The sequence below is a fragment of the Trichechus manatus genome, unplaced genomic scaffold (assembly GCF_000243295.1).
Source record: "Trichechus manatus latirostris isolate Lorelei unplaced genomic scaffold, TriManLat1.0 scaffold00030, whole genome shotgun sequence".
NCBI lineage: Eukaryota > Metazoa > Chordata > Mammalia > Sirenia > Trichechidae > Trichechus > Trichechus manatus.
In genome coordinates this window covers 22,452,069-22,472,939 of record NW_004443966.1, presented here as the reverse complement: position 1 = coordinate 22,472,939, position 20,871 = coordinate 22,452,069, and the positions used below count along the sequence as shown (strand labels likewise).

Below are 20,871 nucleotides of genomic sequence, written 5' to 3'. Positions count from 1 at the left end.
CTCCCAGTAAGGGCTTATTGGTGGGTGCCCCAGAGGGTCCTGCTGGGAGTGGGCCATGGACTAGACACTTTAAAGACTATCAAACTAATGGAAGACTTGGAAAATCTGGATTAGGGCCTCAATGAGAGATGGAACTTGTACTTCTCAATTACAGTCTGGGTGGTAGAATATTAAAACAAATAAAAATGCACTTTAACATTCTAAATCTCCAACTCTGGTCACAGGAAAACACCCCAGCAGTAACACTACAGAAAAAAAATTCTAAATCTTTTGGCCCCTGAACTTTGCTAACATAAATAAAAAGTTCAAATACTTAAATTTAGGGGAAAATATCGGTTACTATCACTGATAACTTTATTCTGGACATGGATAGGGAACCAAATTCTGTGTGATTTCAGTATTTATGTGAGTAATTTAGGTCAGTATTAATGATCTGATTGTCTCCTGTATTATAAAGTGGCTCTTTAGTAGTAATTATTCACCATTTGTTGTATCTTGCATGTTGTTGTCGTGTGCTGTCGAGTCAGAGTAGAACTGTCCCATAGAGTTTTCTAGGCTGTAATCTTTATGAGAGCAGATCGCCAAGTCTTTTCTCCTGTGGAGCAGCTGGTGGTTTTGATCCACCGACCTTTTGGTTAGCAGCCGGGTGCTTAACCACTGTGCAACCAGGGCTCCTTTCTCTTGCATGAGGTGGGTATAAATTACAGAAAGATGTTTTGTGCTTTTCTTTCTCTTCCATAGATTTCTCTGTATATTCTGATGCACTCATGCTTGATGACAAAATCGATTTATTTACTCACTGAAAATACACTTGGTATCTGAATCGCAAATGTTTTAGGTGATATAACAGTTTCCGAGTGTGGGCGAGTAACATGTCCATTTGGGTAACAAACAGATAAAATTTAATTTCAACAGAGACGTACCTTTGGGCTGATAAGACTGGTTATCTGCCTGACCCGGAGCCTGTGCAAAATCCTGTGTGAGACAAGAAAAGTGTTTTATACCAATGCCATGAATACAGAATTTCACTGAAAGTGGCTCTGAAAATGCTTCCTGAATTTGAGGCAACCCCTTTGTATGATTACTCTTTTGTATGATTTCTTTGGAGCACAAATATAAATACTAAAGAAACTTATGTTACATAGTCCAGATTCTAATAAACTTAAGTCAAATAGCGATGACTATTAAATCTTGCTAAATATCACCAGGGGTCAGGTTTCTGCCTACTGTGGAAACTACGATCTTACTTTATATCTAAACAAACTAAAAACTTACCCAAATGTATGCTCTTAAAATGTTGACAGATTTTCTAAACATTTTTAAAAGTCACAAATAATAAAAGAACTTTAAGTATTTTGGAGCTGTATTTCAAAGTCTGGAAATTTTACTTTTAGCTGGAAAATGAAAAATGTGGTATATAATACATAAATCTTCAGAAACCTATGACAAACCATCAGCTCCTATTTTAATAGTATTTTCTAGTGTGTATTAATAATCTAAAATACATGGGGACCTTTTTGTACTAAAACCTGATGTATATTCCCTTGAGCAAAATTATTTATAGAAAAAAACATTAACTCTACTACTCTAATATCCTATCCCAAGTATGTATTATATGAAATCTCTGTAGTAATTATACAATTTTTATTAAATATGGATTTTCTTGTAATAGACAAAGGTAGAACAATATCAGACGAAAACAAATGATATGATCTTTACTTCAGATTCTGATATTATTTGTATTTTTATAAACTGTTTTCCAAGCACTTGAAAATGAAGGGAACTAAACTGGTACAGATGCAAAATCATCTTTGCTCAAACATTACTGTCTCAGAGGGAAGCCTCTCTGTTCTCCCTATAAAACCCACACATCACCTCCCCACTCCTGGTAGTCCCTGTCCCCGTTTCCCGCCTACGTTTCCTCACAGCACTGACCACCATCTGACACGCCATTTGTTTTTTGTTTGACTCCCCCCACTCGTTATGAGTCAAAAATCGACTTGACAGCTCACAACAACAACTTTAACGAAAGATCCGTGAAGGCAGGAATTTTTTATCTGTTTTATTCACTGCTGTATCCCCAGTGCCTACAACAGTACCCAGCACACTGCAGGCACTCAAAAATTTCCTGTTGCATGGCAGAATGAATAACATGAATTTTAAAATATCACAGTCTTAACATTCTCTGCAATGTATTTTCTATTCAATTTACTTCTAAGGCTCTAAGAATTTTTTAAGAATCCTAAATTTTAATATGATGGTTATACTATAAGAATTTATTAAGATTTAAATTTAACCATTAGACACTTCTTGAAAATCCATACTCTACCTATAGATCTGAATATCTGACTTGGTAATATCTTCAGAAAATGGAACCCAGACTCAAAGAAAATAACTGAGCTGAAAATAAAACATTTCTAAACGTAATTGATCAAATTGTGTTTACTAACTGATCATCTTAAGAGGACAGTTTAGAACATGTAAACCATTAATTGTTGTCTAAGGTGAAGAAGGCTTGGGGAAACTCTCCGTGTTTCCAAACCAGCTGGGCGATGTCACACCCGTAAGACAGTGATATATGTATATTAGCAGACTAAAGAACAATACTAGAAGACACCTCTGCTTTCTGTTTCACTATTATAAAGAACAGAAAGCATTGTCTACTGATCACATGTGTGCCATGGAGCAAAAACTCAGTGATTTTATGGTGGAACATCTGAAACAAAATGGAAGATTTTCAGCAAATAATTATGTACAGTTACAGAAAAAAAAAAGTCACAGGATTAGTTAGCAAATGTTAAAGAAGAGCCAATTTCATTTTTCTGCTGTCTGTTGATTATTTTAGATGTGGAAATACTGCTTTGCTACAGCACTAACTCTGATTTGAGTTCTACAGAATTTAACTGGATCAGAAAAACATAAGGCCGGTATATATATAGAATATTTACTTAGAAATTTACAAATAAACTGGTTTTAACTGATCTATCTTCAGCAATTATTATCTAGTCCCTCTAACCCAAAACCAAACCCACTGCTGTCGAGTCGATTCTGACTCATAGTGACCCTACAGGACAGGGTAGAACTGCCCCACAGGGTTTCCAAGGTTTTAAATCCTCATGGAAGTAGACTGCCACATCTTTCTCCCGCAAAGTGGCTGGTGGGTTCGAATTGCCAACCTTTTGTTTAGCAGCTGAGTGCTTTAACCATTGCACCGCTAAGGCCCCTTACTATTTCCTCCAGGTAGACTGAAAACAAGATGAATGTACCAGTTAAGGCTTATATTAGAAATCGTAAGTTTACGGAATAAACTGAAGTTTTAATTGACCTCTCTTTAGCAATTGTTACCTATTCTCTATAGCTAATTAAAAAAAAAGGTGAATACAACAGTTACGCCTTAAAGAAGTCTGACAATCTTTTAAGAACATTTCTTGAGTGTGGGTTTACCGTTTTGTTAACCGGAAAAATATCTTTTTAAAAAAATCTCCCAGGTGGAAATTATACAACACCTAACCTCAGTTCTATTATACTGATATTTTAAAAATTAATTTTCAAGCACAGAAATATGTGGCAGTTTAAAAAGGTGGTGTGGAGCGCAGGAATAAACAACTGGTTTACTTTTCAACTGCAGTAGCTTATACATAAAGCCAGAACGTTAGGCGTAACGTCGAAGGTACCTGAATAAACGTGGCCAGTAAAACACAGCTCATCTCTTGCTCCAGAATGATCTTGTTCTGACGGTTGTTGTAACAAGCAGCGATAAGCGAAGGGAACAGCACTTTGATCAGCCGTGGGTCACTGAAATACTGGAAGGGCAACTGGCAGAGCTTCTGCAGCACCGTGGGGTGGCGGCCGGACTGTACGATTACCTGCAACAGAGCAGGAGCCCCAGGTCAGCTGCCAAAAGGCCCGGTCTGCCCCTAGCCCTGTGGCATAGTGTTGGTAAGAACCACGGAGAACACGCTGAAGGAGTATAAAAAAAAACTGACTGCTAACTCCTTAATTTAAGTGACATTTGAAAAGAGCAAAACATAAAGCCACCTCATTTCCTAACTTTAGGAAAAGATTCCAAAATCTCCACAGCCATTTAAAAATTACTATAACCCATGATGAAACGTGCAGCTGCGGAACGGATTCAGGATATGCGTCGATGCAACAAAGCACTGCCCCTCCCCCCAAACAGAGTAGCCATATTCCTAAAAACTGCAGAGATCTCAGATACCCTCGTCTATGGCCCTGCCTACTGCAGTTTTCCTCTAACCTAGCTCACTGAAAACACTGAACGCAGATGTATCTACCTCGTATGGAGGCAAGCCCTGGAAAGAAAAGGGAATTGTAAGGGGAATGGAAACAGTTTCAGCAAGCACAGGCACCAAAAGATCTTTCCTCCGATCCATACTCCTTATCTGAGTTTCCATCGTGCCACTGAGTCTAAAAGGAGAATTGTTTAGATAAATGAGACTGTTGTCTTGAAGCAGTCTAGGTTTACAACTGTGTACATTTTAAGAAATGGGGCAATGCAATTAATGGGGCTGCAGGGAAGTCCTCCTAATTTACTCTTTAGGCCTACATGATAAACTAAGAAATGCCAAAATCAGATCTGTTTCAAGTAACCTTGATTAGACAGTTCTAATATGAAAGAGCTGGGTGACCCAAAGCCCACTTTTTGGTATAGGGGGAAGCTCCTAGAAGGTTAGGAACACTGTAAAACCTAAGGTCAGGACTGTAAATTGTACTTGGAAAAACACAATTTACAGGTACACACCCAGACAGAATTGCATTCAAATTAAAACCAGAAGGACAGAATGAAACAGCAGAGGCAGGAGAAACATAAATTACAGGGATTTACAAGTTTTCAAAGTACTTTTAACAATACTTACACACTCTCAGATGATAATGCAGTTTGGTTTAAGAACAAAATCAACAAATAGTTCACATATTTTAGTTCAATAGCTAAAATGACATCAAAAACCTTTAGAGAATGTTGATAGGGACTTGTTAATACCTTCAAATCCAGAAGGAATTTTAAAGACTCACATTGTGTGACAATTCAGCACATGGCTATGTGCTGCCATTTCTGATGCTGGCTGAGAAAAATATGCCCTATCATCTACTCTATTGATAAAGCATTTACTTAAATCTTTATTTTAATTATTAGCTACAAATTCTGTAACCCACCCAAATGGTTGCCACTTTAGAATTTATAATGATACCATTATTAGAAGTCTTTTTCCCCCCTTTGGACAAAAATTAAGAACATTTTTTTTCCTTGAAACTTCGTTGTTAAAATGCTATTACTGGAAGACTCACTAATTGAAAAGATATTAAACTGACCAGTCTGCCTGGCACAAACACAATGTTAACTCAAAGACAACAACTCCTGGTTCCTGGTGAATTAGCTCAGGACATGGGTGCTTAACCGGAACTCACTCCACCTGGACTCCTGAACCTCACGGGCCAAAAGCAGAGCCCCTTAAGGGCCAGTGAGTCCCCTCAGGGAACAGGGCTGATTATCGGTTTACAGAGGTCACCACTGGTGTAGTGAAATGACCTGTTAGAGGTCACTACCTGTACGTCCCTGGACTGTAGATGACACAAATGGATGTAGGTAGTTAGGCTACCCTGGGGCAAGGAGTTCTATTCATTAGGCCACCTATGATAGGACTTAATCACCAGGTTATAGGTAAGAGGTCCACGAGGGTGGTGAGAGCCACACCTCCTTGGCTTGGCCAAGAGCCAGAGTGGGACAGGCTAGTTGGCACTGTCCTGTGAACCACATTTCAGGCACTGTGGGGAGATGCGACCAGGAGGTCTTGGAAGGGGCCAACCTGCAGCATGGAGACTCGGTGGGTGAGACCACTGTTGGGTAATTCAAGTGGGCTCGTGGTACAAAGGGGTGGCAGCTCCAGGTCATGAGCACAGCTGAAGAGAAAGTGAAGTACTTTTTTTTTTGGGCAGAGAAGCAAGGCTGGGAATGCAAATAGCCTGGCCTAATGGTAGGGGCCTTGGGCACTGTGAGAGAGTTTGTCTGAGAGGCTGTTGACAGATTGGGCACGGGGAAGACTCAATTTTATTTCATCAAGGGACTCACTTCTAGGCCTTAGGGTGGTCAAATGTCACCTTGGACTGCTCAAGTTTTCTAAAGTCAGTAGAAAGTCATCCTGGGACATCAGAGTTTTTCTTAATGAAAGAAATATGCATAATCAAGGGACATTTCTTCTAGATAAACTCAGAGTTATAATACAGTGTTCTCTATCTGCCTTCCTTATAGAGCTGTAACTAAATCAATAACTGCCTTTGTCCAGAGGGCTGCCAATGAGCCCTAAGCCAGGCACTGTGGTGGGTCTTAAGCCTGGCCAGGCCAACTGCCTCACCTTCCAGGGTACACAGGCCAACACAAACATAAAGGGGCCTCCCACAGAGCCCCCTTCCAGACCACTGCATGTAGGGGATGGAGTGGCCTGGCTGTGGATTTCTTTGGCAGTTATTGTCGTTAGAGACAGCAAGTAGGGAGCAGCTACAGCCTCACTAATAATAATAAAAAACACCTCTCAAATGCAATGTCCACTTTCAGACGCAGAGCAGGGCTCCAAGGAAACCAAGGGAATTTTCAGCAAAATTCAGATCTAAAGAGATTGAAATTGGGCATTGCACTTGCTCTTAGGTGATCTTGGGTGTGATTCTAAAATACGTACTAACAACAATAACCACAAAGAGCTAGGCGATCTGAACCTGCCTTCATCAATGAGCTTTGTGGCCTTGGGCAAACTGCTAAATTACCATGGATTTTAGGGTGCTAAATTTTTTTAAAGTAAATTTTTTACTGAACAACCCCCCCCCATGAATGAATAGGTCAATTAATTTTTACAAAGTGAATATCCCTCTGTCACCAGTATCCAAGCCAACAAACAGAACATGACCAAAGTTGTCAGGTCTTTAAATATTTCTCAGCAAAAATTAGATTCCTATGTTTTGAATTTGAAAAAAATCACACTGAAACTATCTGACTATTAGAACACAAGAGAGAGTACTTCCAGGGCTTCTTAGAGCCATTCTTGATCATTATCTGCAGAACTGTGGGCAGCACAAGCACCAACTCTGGTCTTCTAACTAGAGGACAATGGCTATAATTCCACAGTCCCTGAAGAAGGCATCTTTTTACCAGCATGCCCTGGTGGTTCATTGCTTTTTTCTTTAGTATCACAAGGAAAAGAGGGAGGGAGCAAATGAGTAAGCCCAGTCCATTATGCTCCCCATGCAGGTAAAATGGGCCACTGTGGCCACTCCCTCTTGTTTTTGGAACTACCAACAGTTCTGGGGAGAAGTGACTTTAGAAAAAGGAAAGTTGCATACGGGCAATGTATGCTATGGCCTGGTGGAAAGGGACGGCTAGGAGGGTCTGAATGCGAGGATTAAAAAGGAACCTTGTAAGGAAAAGAAAAAGGGGATGAGGGGGAAGAAATCTAGAGTAGACAAGTGGACATGCTGATTCTTCTATCTGCTGACTCCTGGCCACCTACTAGGCCTTGTGGTTCCAACTTTGTGCTTCCCACCAAATGGAGTATAACTTGGGAGCATCAAGGGAAAGAGAGCCAGAAGAGAGCTCTAAATTCAGCCAGCAATTACTGAGTGCCTCTTGTGCCAAGTACTACATTAAGTGCTACAGGGACACAAGGAGGAATAAAGAAGGTCTCTTCCTGCAGCCTTCACAAGTGGACATGCAATAGTCAGGGAGATGAAGTATGCAACACATGACAATAATACAAGGAGCCTGGGCTGTGAGAGGGGGAGGGATGAGGTCCGAGGGAACCCCATGGGAGGGAGAGATGGCTCCTCACTTAGGTGAATGTGGAAAGCTACCCAGAGAAGGCGGGTTGGACCTTGAAGGTTGGATCAAATCTGGGTACCTGGAAATTGTGGGTGGAAGAATTTTAGGTGGAGACAAGCAGCAGTGTCTAGATTCAATGCCAGTCCTAACTTATTCCCTCTTATCTCAGCATCCCTAGCCAGAATGGCATGCCATTAGAAAGGCTACTCTTGCTACTCAGGTGCTTTTCAGAGTTGAGTGCTTTTCCTAAGTCAACCGCCATCTCTCAGTAGGCACAAGCTATGAGGCTGCAGGCTCAAGGATGCAGGTGTTACGTGGCCCTGGGCTCTAGGCCTGCTCTGCTCATGATCTGCTGTGATCACTTAACCAATCTGAGCTGTAGGGTCCTTTCTATAAAATGGGGTAGATGGCAACCTTTAGGGTTTAGATGAGAATCCAGTGAGACAGTGTCTGTGACCACAAAATACAAAACAATGCTACTTGTGAGTGGTTCATTGGCTCTCCCTGGTAGTTCAAATGGTTAAGCACTTGGCCGCCAACTGAAAGGCTGGCAGTTCAAACCCACCCAGCAGCTCTGCTGGAGAAAGGCCTGGCAATCTGCTTCCATAAAGATTACAGCCAAGAAAACCCTATGGCGCAGTTGTACTCTGTCACATGGGTTCGCTATGAGTCGAAATAGACTTGATGGCACCTAACACCAAGAGCTGGAGAGCCAGCTCTGAGTTTTCTTTTGCCAGATCTAGCTTCCGTACACTTGCAGGACTAGAAGCATCCTCCCAGTGTGAAGCCTAGTGAATGCTTTCCATCATCCCATCCCCATCCCCATCCATAGGGCTGCTCAGTAGAATAGGGGGTCTGGCAGCAGCAGGCACTGCTCTCTGGCTGGGACTCATCAGCCAGCTTCATGCCACCTGGGAAATCACTGCTGTGGCCTCTCCCTAGCCTGCCTGCACAGGAGGGAGCTATGCAAACAGTGTGGGGTTGCCAGCCAGGATCTTGTGGTGGCAGGGTAGGAAATACATTCTGACAACTCTGAAAAGAAAATCCCAGCATACGCATGATCCAAGAAACACAAGTAAGTGGTACAGAGACGCAAAGGCTTAGCTTGCAGAGTGTGTGTGTGTTGTGCTAGACTTGTCAATCTGAAAACAGAGCAGGAAGGGCCAAAGCTAATAGGCTGGTGTTGTGGGCTCCTGATTCAGACCCAGGATGAGCTTTCCTCAAAGTACTTAAGGAAATCCTTTGGCCCAGGAAGTCTTCCCAGGCAGCACAGTCAGAGACAGCCTTTCCTTTTCAACTCAAAGATAGCAGCAGCTATCACATATGTCCTTCCAGAAGGACAGAAACTGTGTCTTTTATTATTGTGTCCTCTACTGATGTGCTGGAGGGCGAGTCAGGTCCTCAAAGTTACTGGAATGAATACATCCAGGTGATGACCGGCCCCTGGTTAAACTCTTTGGTGCCTTGCCTGAGGGAGAATCATACCACATCTCTTCCCATGAGGCAGACATACCATTTCCTGACCCTGAGGTCTCAGTGATGTCCACATCATGTTCCCATAGGGTCTACTTATCTAGTACCTAAAGAATGGATTTTTTTGATAAGCTGTCCCCTACCCTAGAAGGAAGTTGGACTTGGGATCCATCCTCAGAGTTCTGGGCACCAATTCAGGGATCTCTGGCCTAGGAGGTACTGGTTATATGGAGAGCTCTGGGAAAGATCCTCCCCCTTTTGTGGGTGTGGGTGACACTGGTCTCTCACTTGGTGTGAAGGACTCCAAGGTCTTCTAGGACACTGTACTACCAGAACATCAGTACCACCCAACACAACCTGTCACTGGCAGAGACAGTACCCAATAGCCCATAAAGCCCCTCTACCTATATTATCTGAGTCTCTAAACACCATCTGAGGTGGGCAGACAGTAACGAAACTAATGCTCAAAGTTAAGAGACTTGTCCCATGTTCCTCAGCTAGTCAGTGGTGTAGTTGGGCCCAGAAGACTCTATGACTCTGAGTGCTGGCTTCTTCCTCATTTCCCTGCCTCCCATGCTTATCCATGAGCCCGCCCCTTCCTGGGCAGAGGGACTCTCTGTTGCTGGGCCTTAGCTCACTCTCAAGGCTGGCCGCCAGCCAGCTTCTTGCACGACTTTGCCAGCCCAGATGAAGATGAGGATGACATACTGCTACTCTAAACAGACCAAACCAACTGACATACGCAGATTGAACCAACACAATAGGCCTTTCTTCAAAAACCTGTATTTTTCTTGGCTAGGTATCAAATAACCAGTTCGTAGCTTATGTGCTGGGCTGTGCCAAGGGTTTGTCTCCAATTATCAGATATAAAAACCTGAAATAGAGGAATGGCTGGTGACAGGGCTAGACTCTCGGGAGTGAACTGTTGGAACACGTGACCCTGAAATGAGCACTGTTTTGTGATGGCCAGGCAGCGCTGGCTGCCTTCTGGAGCAGCCTTGACAGGTTTTGAGTGTCTACAAATTTGGTCTTATATTTTTGAAACAAATGCTATCATGCGTAATATATTCATAATATTAATACCTGGTAGGATAGTTTTGCCCAAAAGTTAAATTTAAAACTGAAAAAAGGAAATAGGAGGTAGGGTACTGAGTGGTCATAAGTCTGGTCTAGAAATGCAATAGGCCTGATGAGAGTTTGCAGATTTTGCATCTGTAAAAGGACAACTGCACTCACTTCACAGGATCCCAAGGCGAATGGCTAGGGAGGCCCATGGAGAGTCTATCCTGTTATGTGAACGGAAAACAGCCTGACTCTCCTCACCCGGAGGGCCCCTTTCCTCCAACTGTGACCACCTGGAATGCAGCCAAGAACCAGAAAGTGAGCAAACAGGCTTCTAAGCAGACAGATTAGTCCATTCACCAAATATTTACTGAGCATCTAGCTGGCCAAGCGTGGGCTAGGCACTGGGAAGGGAGTAGTGAGCCAGTCAAGAGACATCGCTGCCCTCACAGCGTCTTCAGTCTTTCCACGAAACCCACATCAGTCACTCACAGGAACTCCAACTCAGTCTACCAACTGACACTTTGCATTTTGGAAGCAAGTCTAACAAAAGCAGGTTTTGTGTCCTACACTTCAGAAGCGAGTCTAACAAAAGCGGGTTTTCTGGCCTACAGTAGACTGGAGTCAGCAAATTAGAAAGGAGACTGCTGGAGACAGGTAAACTGCCAACAGGAAGAAGCACCAGCTAATACTAATAAGTGAAGGGCTAGGAATTAAAATTATTCCAAAGATAGATAAGAATTCAAAAAGTCACCTGGAACCATTTGGTGTAAGAGTAAATATCTCTACTTTTTTCAGTTGGTCTTGAGAGCACGATTGTATTATCTTATTAACTATAACCCATTATCTTTACTACTTAGTACTCTACACTTTTAAAATGTTTCCACTTATGTGATAATCCTCATGTACCTAACATCAAAGTAGTAACTCATTTCTTAAGGCATCAAAAAAAAATTATATTCTAGATATTTCATGTAAGTGACATCATACAATATTTATCCTTTTGTGACTGACTTATTTTACTCAGAATAATGTTTTCAAGGTTCATCCATGTTGTAGCATGTACCAGGACTTCATTTCTCCTTAAGGAAGAGTAATATTCCATTGTATGTACATACCACATTTTGTTTAACTAGACTAGGCAAGTGTATAGAGACCAAAGTTCATTAGTGGTTACCAGGGGCAGGTGGGAGGAAGGGGGAAAGGAGGACTTGATGCTTAGCGGACTCTAAGATTTTGTTAAGGCTGATGGTATAGTTTGGGAATGGGTAAGGGTAATGGCTGAACAACATGATGGACATAATTAATGTCACTGAACTGTACCTGTGAAGATTGCTGAAATGGCAAATATTTTGTTACATATGTATTTACAACAATAAAAAATCACAATATATTTGGTACAATTTGTTTAAGAAGGCAGGAAACTGTAATATTTTTTAAAATGATCAGAAATAGTTAAATATTATGTTTTAAAGGTAAGTTTGGTCATCTGCAAAATTCACTTATATGGGAACAGCAACTCCATGATCATGCCAAAACCTTGATACTGAATAATAAACTAGGAAAAGGTTCTGTAGCAGTTTCTTGCTATATATATATATTGAAGGGACACAACCACGGTGTCCTGTAGTGAAATCACCAGCTTTATAGAACTCACCTACATTTGAGGAAACAACATAGAAAACGGTCAGGTTCTGTTTGGCCTACTGACATCCTGTGAATCCTGCTGATTTTGCTAAGATTTAAGAGTGAACCTGCATTTTCCCCTTATTCAGGAAGAACTCCTTCAATGGTTTTAAAAAGCTCTGCCTTTTGTTTTATTTTTGTTTGTTCTTTTCTTTCCCCCCAGAAGGCCCTCTGGCAAGTGTTTAAATACTCATGTCACTGGGAATCCAGCCCCTGTGTCTGCCTTGGACCAGAAGACGGAAGCTCTGCCCCGCCAGGTCAAGGATTAGGTGGCACTGGTTCCAGATGCACGTGCAGTCCCAAGGCTGTAAGCTCTGTGAGGCCAGAGCTATGTCCTTTTTATTTACTGCTGTATCCCCAGTATCTGGCACAGTGCCCAGCACAGTGCCTGGCAAATAACAGGCAATCAGTAACTATCTGGTGAATAAATGCATGAAGACTGAGCTTTAGTGCCTAAAACTGACTCTGGGGGGTGGGGAGGCTGTACCTACCACACCAGAGCCCTGGGCTGACTCATCCTGGGGCCTTCAAGGTCCTCAGGTGAAACTATCTTTGGATTTGTAAAAGCAGCTGTTTAGGTACTTCAGCCAGCGCTCTGTCTAGTCCAATACCTCTTGGCACAGAGGTACAGAGAGTAGGGAATGGGGGGCGGTGGGCACAGCTCCTTTCAGAAAGCCCTGTGAGCAGTGGCGTCACTAGGGTTGGTGTCACCCAGTGCAGTGACTCATGATGTCACCCCCTATGGATATACATGTAAGTTTATTATCAATTTTAATCACAGAATAATATGTGATACAGTTGTAAATTGCTTTAATGTAATACTTCTTAAATTATATGAATGCTAACAACAAAATTGTTTTGTAAAATCTACATTGATCAGGGCAAAGACTAGAAGGCAGGAGGGGACGAGGTCGGGAAGGGAGAGTGTTGACATGTTGTGGGGTTGGTAACCAATGTCACAGAAACAATATACGTACTAATTGTTTAATGAGAAGCTAGTGTGTTCTGTCAACCTTCATCTAAAGTACAATAATTAAAAAAAAACTTTCTACATTGAATTACATTATTAGTTACTGAACAGAAGCCTTTTTTTCCTTTAATTACTCCTTCATTCTCAAAAAAGGTATTGATAATAGGTTCTCAAATACTAATTACCACAATATTGTAGCTAAAAACACCAGAAAATTTGACAAAATCAGTGACTATAAAAACACTGGAGTCTTGGTGGCACAGTGGTTAAGAGCTCGGCTGCTAACCAAAAGGTCTGCAGTTGGGATCCACCAGTCACTCCTTGGAAACCCTATGGGGCAGTTCTACTCTGTCCTATAGGGTTACCATGAGTCGAGTCAGTGTGCTTGTAGTGCATGCAGACCGAACCACGTGATTCAAAGCCTCACTGTAATTGGGTAATGACAGCTCTGACCTGAGAACATCAGAAGGCTCAAAAGTAAATCAGCACAGAGTTTTAGCCTTGTAGGTATAGTGATACATGTAAGCTGGTCTTATGAAAAAGTTTTTGTTATAACTAACTCAAGGATATTTTTATAAAAAATAATAATTTTCTTCTGAAACACTGCACAAAAACTTCATAGACAGTCCTTTGGTGTCAGCCCTCTGACACTGTCACCCCGTGTGGTCTGCACCCCTCTAGTGGCGCTGCTGCCTGTGAGCTGGTCTGTCAAACCGAAGGCCGAACCAGTTCCATCTGTCAGTGTGGTAGGGAAAGTGGGATACTAAGACAGAAATGAATACAAATAGTTAAATCTCACCAGGGCAAATTCTTTATGCCTAAGAATTCTTGTTTTGTTTTTTACCTTTTCTTGTCAGAGACAAGATGTCCTCACTAGAGGGGCAAAAATAAGTGTCTAGACATCTAAATTCATTAAAACAGACAGCAGGGAGAGTCTGTAAATCATTGGAACAAAGGATATTTTTCTAGCAGAGCAGAAACAAAGTAGTTGGTGCATTCCTCTCTGCAAGACTGGCCCTGCTACAGCGCTAGGGCACTCACTGTGGCCGGCTGGCCAGCACACAGGCCACGCCTCTTCGTCCACATTGCTGGAGAAATGTGACAGGAGGGTCTCCAGGCCAGTGATTTCTAAGTACCACATAAAGAAAATGGCACGCCCCGGACACACACGCCTTGTTTCTCTGATAGCTTGGGGAAGGGGTAGGGTAGAGTGTGCAGAAGTGGCTTTATTAAATAACTCAGAGGAAGAAGGTGAAGAGTCTGTCCACGTAATCAAATTTATAGTAGAGAAACACAAAGATTCCTTTGGCTAGCCCTGCAAACAAATTCCTCTCCTCCCAAGCTTGCTTCTGCCATAGATGATTTCTAGGCTGAGATTAAATGCAGAGATCCTGGCGAACTGTGTGGGAGGTAGGCTCTTTAAGCACTAGCCTTCTTCCTGGTGGTCCCTGGGATTCACTGCTGTCCAGCAGCAGCAGAGTGTCAAGGAGGAAGGATGAGAGAGGGAAGAAGGGGGAAAAGCAGCCAGACTCATCATGAGAGTTGGCTACAGCCAGTAGCTGGGGGCTTGGCTTTTCATAGGCGTTGAAAATCAGGTGATACTAGAGAAACAAAGTTTTTCCTCATGCAGTGAGCGGGGAGTGGCTGTCCTGTGTCCTTCCTCCAGGGAAACAGGGTGAGAAGATCTCTCTCTATGCCCCCAGGGAAACAGGCTGTGTGCTTGGGGCCACTGGTACAGGGCTGTGGAAGAGGCTTCTGGGAAGGGCCCCTCCTCAAATGTCATCTGCTTCTGCAGGGGAGGATAATGCTTCAGAACCAGGGCACCTGTTCACAGCCATGGGGCTCCACAGGGGAAGTCCTGATGTCATCTACCCATTCTCCACACACTACAGTCGACTATGAGACAGCGTTTGAGTATACTGCTTTCCTGCCAGTAACTTTTAGGGGCTACTCTTCACCTCCCAGAGCAAATCCCCAAGTTCGCAGCCCAGCACACACGTCCCTTCATGACCTGGGCCTCTTCAGTCTTAGCTCTTGTTCCTTCAGCTTGCAGTTCCCTGAACCTGCCAGGCTCCTTTACATCTCGGTACCTTTGTTCACCTTCTTTCCTACGCCTAGAGTGTCTTTCCTACTTTGCTACCTGGTAAGTAGCTGCTCAGCTTTCACCTCATGTACCACCTCTACTGTGAAATATTTCCAAGAAGAACCTCTAGCATATGATATGGTATATCCAGGTTTTTTTATTGTCTGCCCCTTACCCCCTACTCCCAATGTCAGCAACTTGAGGGACTTGGTCTATTTTGTGTCCCACTGTATCCCAGGGGTCTAGGGCAGTGCCTGGCACACTGTGGACCCTCATTAGATGTCTGCTGAAGGAAGGAATGAGTCTCAGCACCGGCTGCACTGCCCCTAGGCTGTCGACTCCACAAGGACAAGGTCTGGGCTGTATTCACTCCTCCATCTGCCAGTGCATAGTTTGACAAAGGGTGGGCATTCAGTAGAAGTTGATAAATAAGAGAAGGAATGAGTGATGAATGCCCATATGGATACAAAGCTCATGGTGCTGGCGTTAACCCAAGAATAAGTCACGCTCCAGCCTTCTGATCTGTATTAGAGCCTCTTTTTCCTGCTTTCATGTTCTCTGTTTTGTGAGGAGGGTCTATCTTTTAAAGGAAGTACGTTCTAAATTCCTTTCAAACACGTCTTGCAGCACAAGAAGGTTGGACTAGATTATCTCAAACACTTGGTCTAAATCTAAAAGTCACGAATTCTATAATTCATCAGGGACTATTCCTAAAAGCGCTGCTTCCATTTTAATTTTTGTTTGAGAAAGAACCTGGCTAAAGAGAACAGACCTTAGGCATTACACAGAATCACCATTTCACCACAAATTTGAGGGACTAGTTTACTGCGGATGTTTTGTTTATCTGCATTATCTGTGTTCCATCTACCACCAGAGTGGGGAAGGAGGCTGGTCACAGAAGGCCTGAACAATGTGACAGAAGGCCTGGTTCCAGTAACCTTGGGCAAGTCCTTCTCTCTGGCAGTGAAGGGAGCTGGACCAGATCAGCTCCAAAGGCCTGTGAACTTGCGGACATAATATAGACCTGTGTTATGAGCATACACATACACACCTCTATGCTGCCCATACCTGCACAGATACATTTACATGTGGTAATTAAAAAAAACTTAGATTTTTTTTTTTCTTAAGAATGAATGAAAAAAGTCATCAGATGACTTTTTGTACACCCCAAATTCTCAACTAATTAGAAAATTTTGATTTTCTAATCCAGCTTCTTTAAGAAAAGTGAACTGATCACTTACGCCCTTCCCCCACAACTGGGTACTGAAAAGATTATGTCCATTATAGATCTAACAGGCTATGTATATGTGTGTGTGGGGGGGGGTACTAGGGAGGTAGGTAAGTGAATGGACAGCATTTAATAATGCCTTAGCACACAAATATTCCAAGCGGGCTTGGACAAACCCTGTGAGGAGAACTGGGACAAACTTTCCTCACCACAGAGCCTTTGGGTGGTATGAGAAAGGCATGGTTAATAAATGCCCAACATAGGATGACAGATTTTCTGGTCACAACCCAGCAGCAGCTAGAGAGCATGGATACATTCCATAAGCATTTACAGGCTCACCAGCACTAGTCTATGACAATTTTATTTAATCATAAAAATATAATAGTATTCAAATCTTTTTGTAGTTTCAGTTTACTGCTTTCTCAAGTGAAATAAATGGTCTCTCAGATTTCTTCTGCTTTCATCTCTCTGCTCTAAGTACAGTAGGATAAGGTTCCAATTAAGGCCCATTAAATGTTCACATTGATTCATGTGAGCCATTTTCCAGGTTCTTTTCCTAACACGGTCTCAGTGCACCTCTGAGTTATCTCTGTGGTATGTTTTCAGTTTAGCTGTTGCCCGTGCAGAAGAGAATTATTTGGGTGTTAGGTCTCCCTCCCTCTTACTTCTGCAGCCCAAGGTGGTGAGTGGAGATTCTCGTTCACTCTCTTCCAGACAAGCATATGCTTATCACCGGTCAGGTATGTCCAGGTGAACTAGGTATGCCCCTTGGGAAGGGGAGGTGGCAGCTGGCCAGAGGCAGACTGACCCCCTGAAGACCCCTGGTGGCTGTCAGAGAGCGGGTTGAGTAGCAGCCCAGATCCCCATGGGAGGATGCCCTGTTGCTTCTACAACTTTTAGGTCCACAAAGGAGCCCTGTTGGCAGGGGACACACGGGTTTCTCTGTTTTCTCAACAAATACAGAAATACACTCTGACAGCAGAGATGGCCTATTTAAAGTGACACCAAGTGTCAGAGCTGACTGCAGTGGATTCTCCAGGGCTTTTCTCATTAAGAGCAGGGCTCTGGAGGCAGACAATAATTTCAGCAACATCAGGAGTTAACATTTGTTCTGGGCCAGACAAGTGCTAGTCACTATGTACATGATCTAATTTAATTTGCACAACAATCTCATGAGGTATTTTTAATATTATGATAATTTTATAGATGAGGTAACAGTCTCCAAGAAGGGAAGCAGTTTGCCCAGCATCACAGAGTTAGTAGGTGCGGCAGCGGGACCAGAACTCAGGTCTGCCTAGCTCCAGAGCTCGTGCTCCTCACCAAGCTGACACACATCCTTAAAGCAGAGACCTGCTCATTGACAAACTGTGGGCTGCTGCCTCAATCTGACTCCAACACACCAGGTAACTTTCTCTGACTAGATGTGCAGCGTCTAATGGTAAACTAAAGGTCTACAGGTCTAAAGTTCCCAAAGGAACTACACGTGAAGAGATTTGAGAAAAATATTTTAAAAAATGCTGTGATGGTTATTGTTATGTGTCAACTTGGCTAGGTCATGATTCTCAGTATTACATCATTATCCTCCATTTTGAGATCTGATGAAAGGGGAGTTTCCTTGGGGGTATGGCCTGCATCCAACATATATGGACATTTTGGCAATGCTCAGTTGCTCTGGATCCTGCATCCAGCTTGTCATCCTCTGACCTCTGGTTGCTGGGATGTGAGTCAGCAACCTTCTCCCTGACCTGTTGATTTTTGGCTTGTCAGCCCTTGCAACCATGTGAGGCAGGAAAAGCCTCCAGCCTGATGCCTGACCCATGGATTTGAGATACACACACACACATATGTACACTTCACTCCTCTTTGCTCCTCTACAGAACTCAGCCTAAGACAAATGCCCTAGAGAAAACTGTTATTAAAATGAATGATATGGTGATTTTGGGGTTTTTAAGTGTAAATTTTATTACAGTATGCTTTCTTAGAGTGGAACAAACAAAAAACTTTTTCTTTTTTTTTTTAAACCAACTCATACTAAGAGTAGATTTGCTGTGGTAATGCCACCAATTTGGTGAGCAAAGACCACAAAGGCATCCACTCTCATAGCTGAGAGTCAAACTTGAGACCTGACTAATAAGGACCGCATTGAATCTTCACAGTAATCCTATGAGTTACAACTTCTTTTCTCCCTTTAGTAGCTGGGGAAACCTATGCTTAGCATAACCTGTTGATGTTTGCCATTGAGTCGATTCCAACTCATGTTTTGTTGTTATTAGGTGCTGTTGAGTCAGTTCTGACTCATAGGGACCCTATGTACAACAGAATGAAAACTGCCTGGTCCTGTGCCATCCTTACAATTGTTACTGTTTGAGCCTATTGTTGCAGCCACTGTGTCAATCCATCTCGTTGATGGTCTTCCTCTTTTTTGCTGACCCTCTACTTTACCAAGCATGATATCCTTCTCCAGGGACTGGTCCCTCCTGATAACATGTCCAAAGTACATGAGACAAAGTCTTGCATCATTGCTTCTAAGGATCATTCTGACTGTACTTCTTCTAAGACAGATTTGTTCATTCTTCCGGCAGTCCATGGTATATTCAGTATTCTTCACTAACACCATAATCTGAAGGCATCAATTCTTCGGTCTTCTTTATTCACTGTCCTTATAAGATAGGGTAGAACTTCCCCGTAGGGTTTCCTAGGCTGAAAAGATCACCAGGTCTTTTTTCTTGCGGAGCCCCTGATGGGTTCAAACTGCCGACCTTTTGGTTAACAGCTGAGAGTTTAACCACTGAGCTACCAGGGCTCCTTCAGCGTAACTTACCCAAGGTCAAATACCTCTCCTCATCCAAATGAGAGAAGGAGCCTGGATTTGAACCCACGTCTGCCTCCAGAGCTTTCCCTCACACCTCCCTCTTTTCTCAAGTATAGAATGTGCCAAACCTTGAACACAGTAGTTTCTTCAGATCTCAGCGTTACCGGCTCCAGCAAAACTACGAGGTTTCTTTTAGAATACATTCAAAGTACATACATTCAAAGATAAATAGTGCCAAACAAATGGCTCTTAAAATTTTAGTCCAAAAATAATTTCAGGGGATTAGGTCAGTAAAATGAAAGTGCTGCATCTTTCGAAATCTGGGGCCTTTTTAACTTTTTCTGTAGACATGTATCATCTCAACATCCATTCATTCATCTCTTTATTTATACAAAAAACACTGTCGTAGGCACCAGATTAGGGCAATGAACAAAACCGACTTTGCCCTGAAGGGTCTTACATTCTCGTTGGGGACGAATACAATATATAAAATATATATGTCACGGAATAGTAAGCGTATGAAGAAAAATAAAGCAGGGTAAAGGGGAAACAATGACCATGGTGTGGATGGTCTATTTTTGATACTGTGGTCAGGGAAGGCCTCACTGATAACATGACATCTGAGAATATATCTTTGGAAGTGAGTCCCCAAGTCATGCTGATTTCTGAGGGGAGAGTATTCTAGGTAGAAGGCAGCAAGGACAAAGGCCTGAGGTGGAAGGTGTGCAAGGCATGTTTGAGAAACAGCAAGGAGATCAGTGCGACTAGAGTGAAGTATTTTGATTACTAAGAAACGAAAATGATAAAATTTATCTTATTATGTTGGTCTGGCCGCGACTTCTCAGGTCATCTTAGAATTATATGTTCATCCTCTGTCAGAGCTGGAAGGGCCCATTAGAGCATCCAGCCTAATTCTTTCACAGATAGGAAACTAAAGCCCAGAGGACAGCAGTGACATGCTCAGGGTCACATGGCTTTACAGCTGCAAAAGGGCCCAGCAATCCTGACAGCTGCGAAACCAGTATTTGTTCCAGTATGATGGGCTTTCTGTGATTGATGAGGGTCTTATATAAAATTTTCTATCTCAGGAGAGGTGCTTTCTCTGTGATTATAGATTAATTCTTTACAGTCTGTCTCCATGAATTATTAAAAAGGTCCCTTTATGACTGAAGACCAAGGCAAGCCCAGAAAAAAAATAGATTTATCATTGGTCACGAGTTAAACTTTGACAGAAGATTCCTCTGGTGTTGTTTTCTTGCGTATGTTTGACATATCAAGAGAAGGATTTTCAAGTGACACCGGATAGCTGATATATTTTAGAGATTAGACCCTTGTAAAATATGTCATTGCCAAAAATTTTTTTCCCAGTCTGTAGGTTCTTTTTTTATTCTTTTGGTAAAGTCTTTTTGATGAGCACGAGCATTTAATTTTTAGGAGGGCCCAGATATCTAGTTTATCTTCTGATGTTTGTGCATTTTTAGTTATGTTTGATAGTGTATTTAAGCCATACATTAGGACCTCTAGCTTTGTCCCTATGTTATCTTCCAGGAACTTTATAATTTTAGGTTTAACATTTAGGTCTGTGATCCATTTTGAGTTAGTTTTTGTATGTGGTGTGAGGTATAAATTCTGTTTCATTTTTCTGCAAATGGAATCCAGTTTTGCCAGCACCATTTGTTAAAGAGACTATCTCTTCCCCACTGAATGGACTTCAACCCTTGGTCAAAGTCCA

At 42.5% G+C, this 20,871-nt stretch overlaps 1 protein-coding gene across 1 annotated transcript in view; it reads right to left on the bottom strand.

Annotated features, from left to right (window-relative positions):
- LOC105756204 (S phase cyclin A-associated protein in the endoplasmic reticulum-like) overlaps nucleotides 1–20,871 on the bottom strand; it is a 115,621-nt gene that overhangs the window by 2,387 nt on the left and 92,363 nt on the right. Inside the window, exons 6-7 of the mRNA XM_012555088.2 lie at nucleotides 3,675–3,866; nucleotides 924–975 (exon numbers count right to left, since the gene is read on the bottom strand). Of these exons, the coding sequence (XP_012410542.2) occupies nucleotides 924–975; nucleotides 3,675–3,866 (244 nt within the window). The remainder of the gene's footprint in view (nucleotides 1–923; nucleotides 976–3,674; nucleotides 3,867–20,871) is intronic.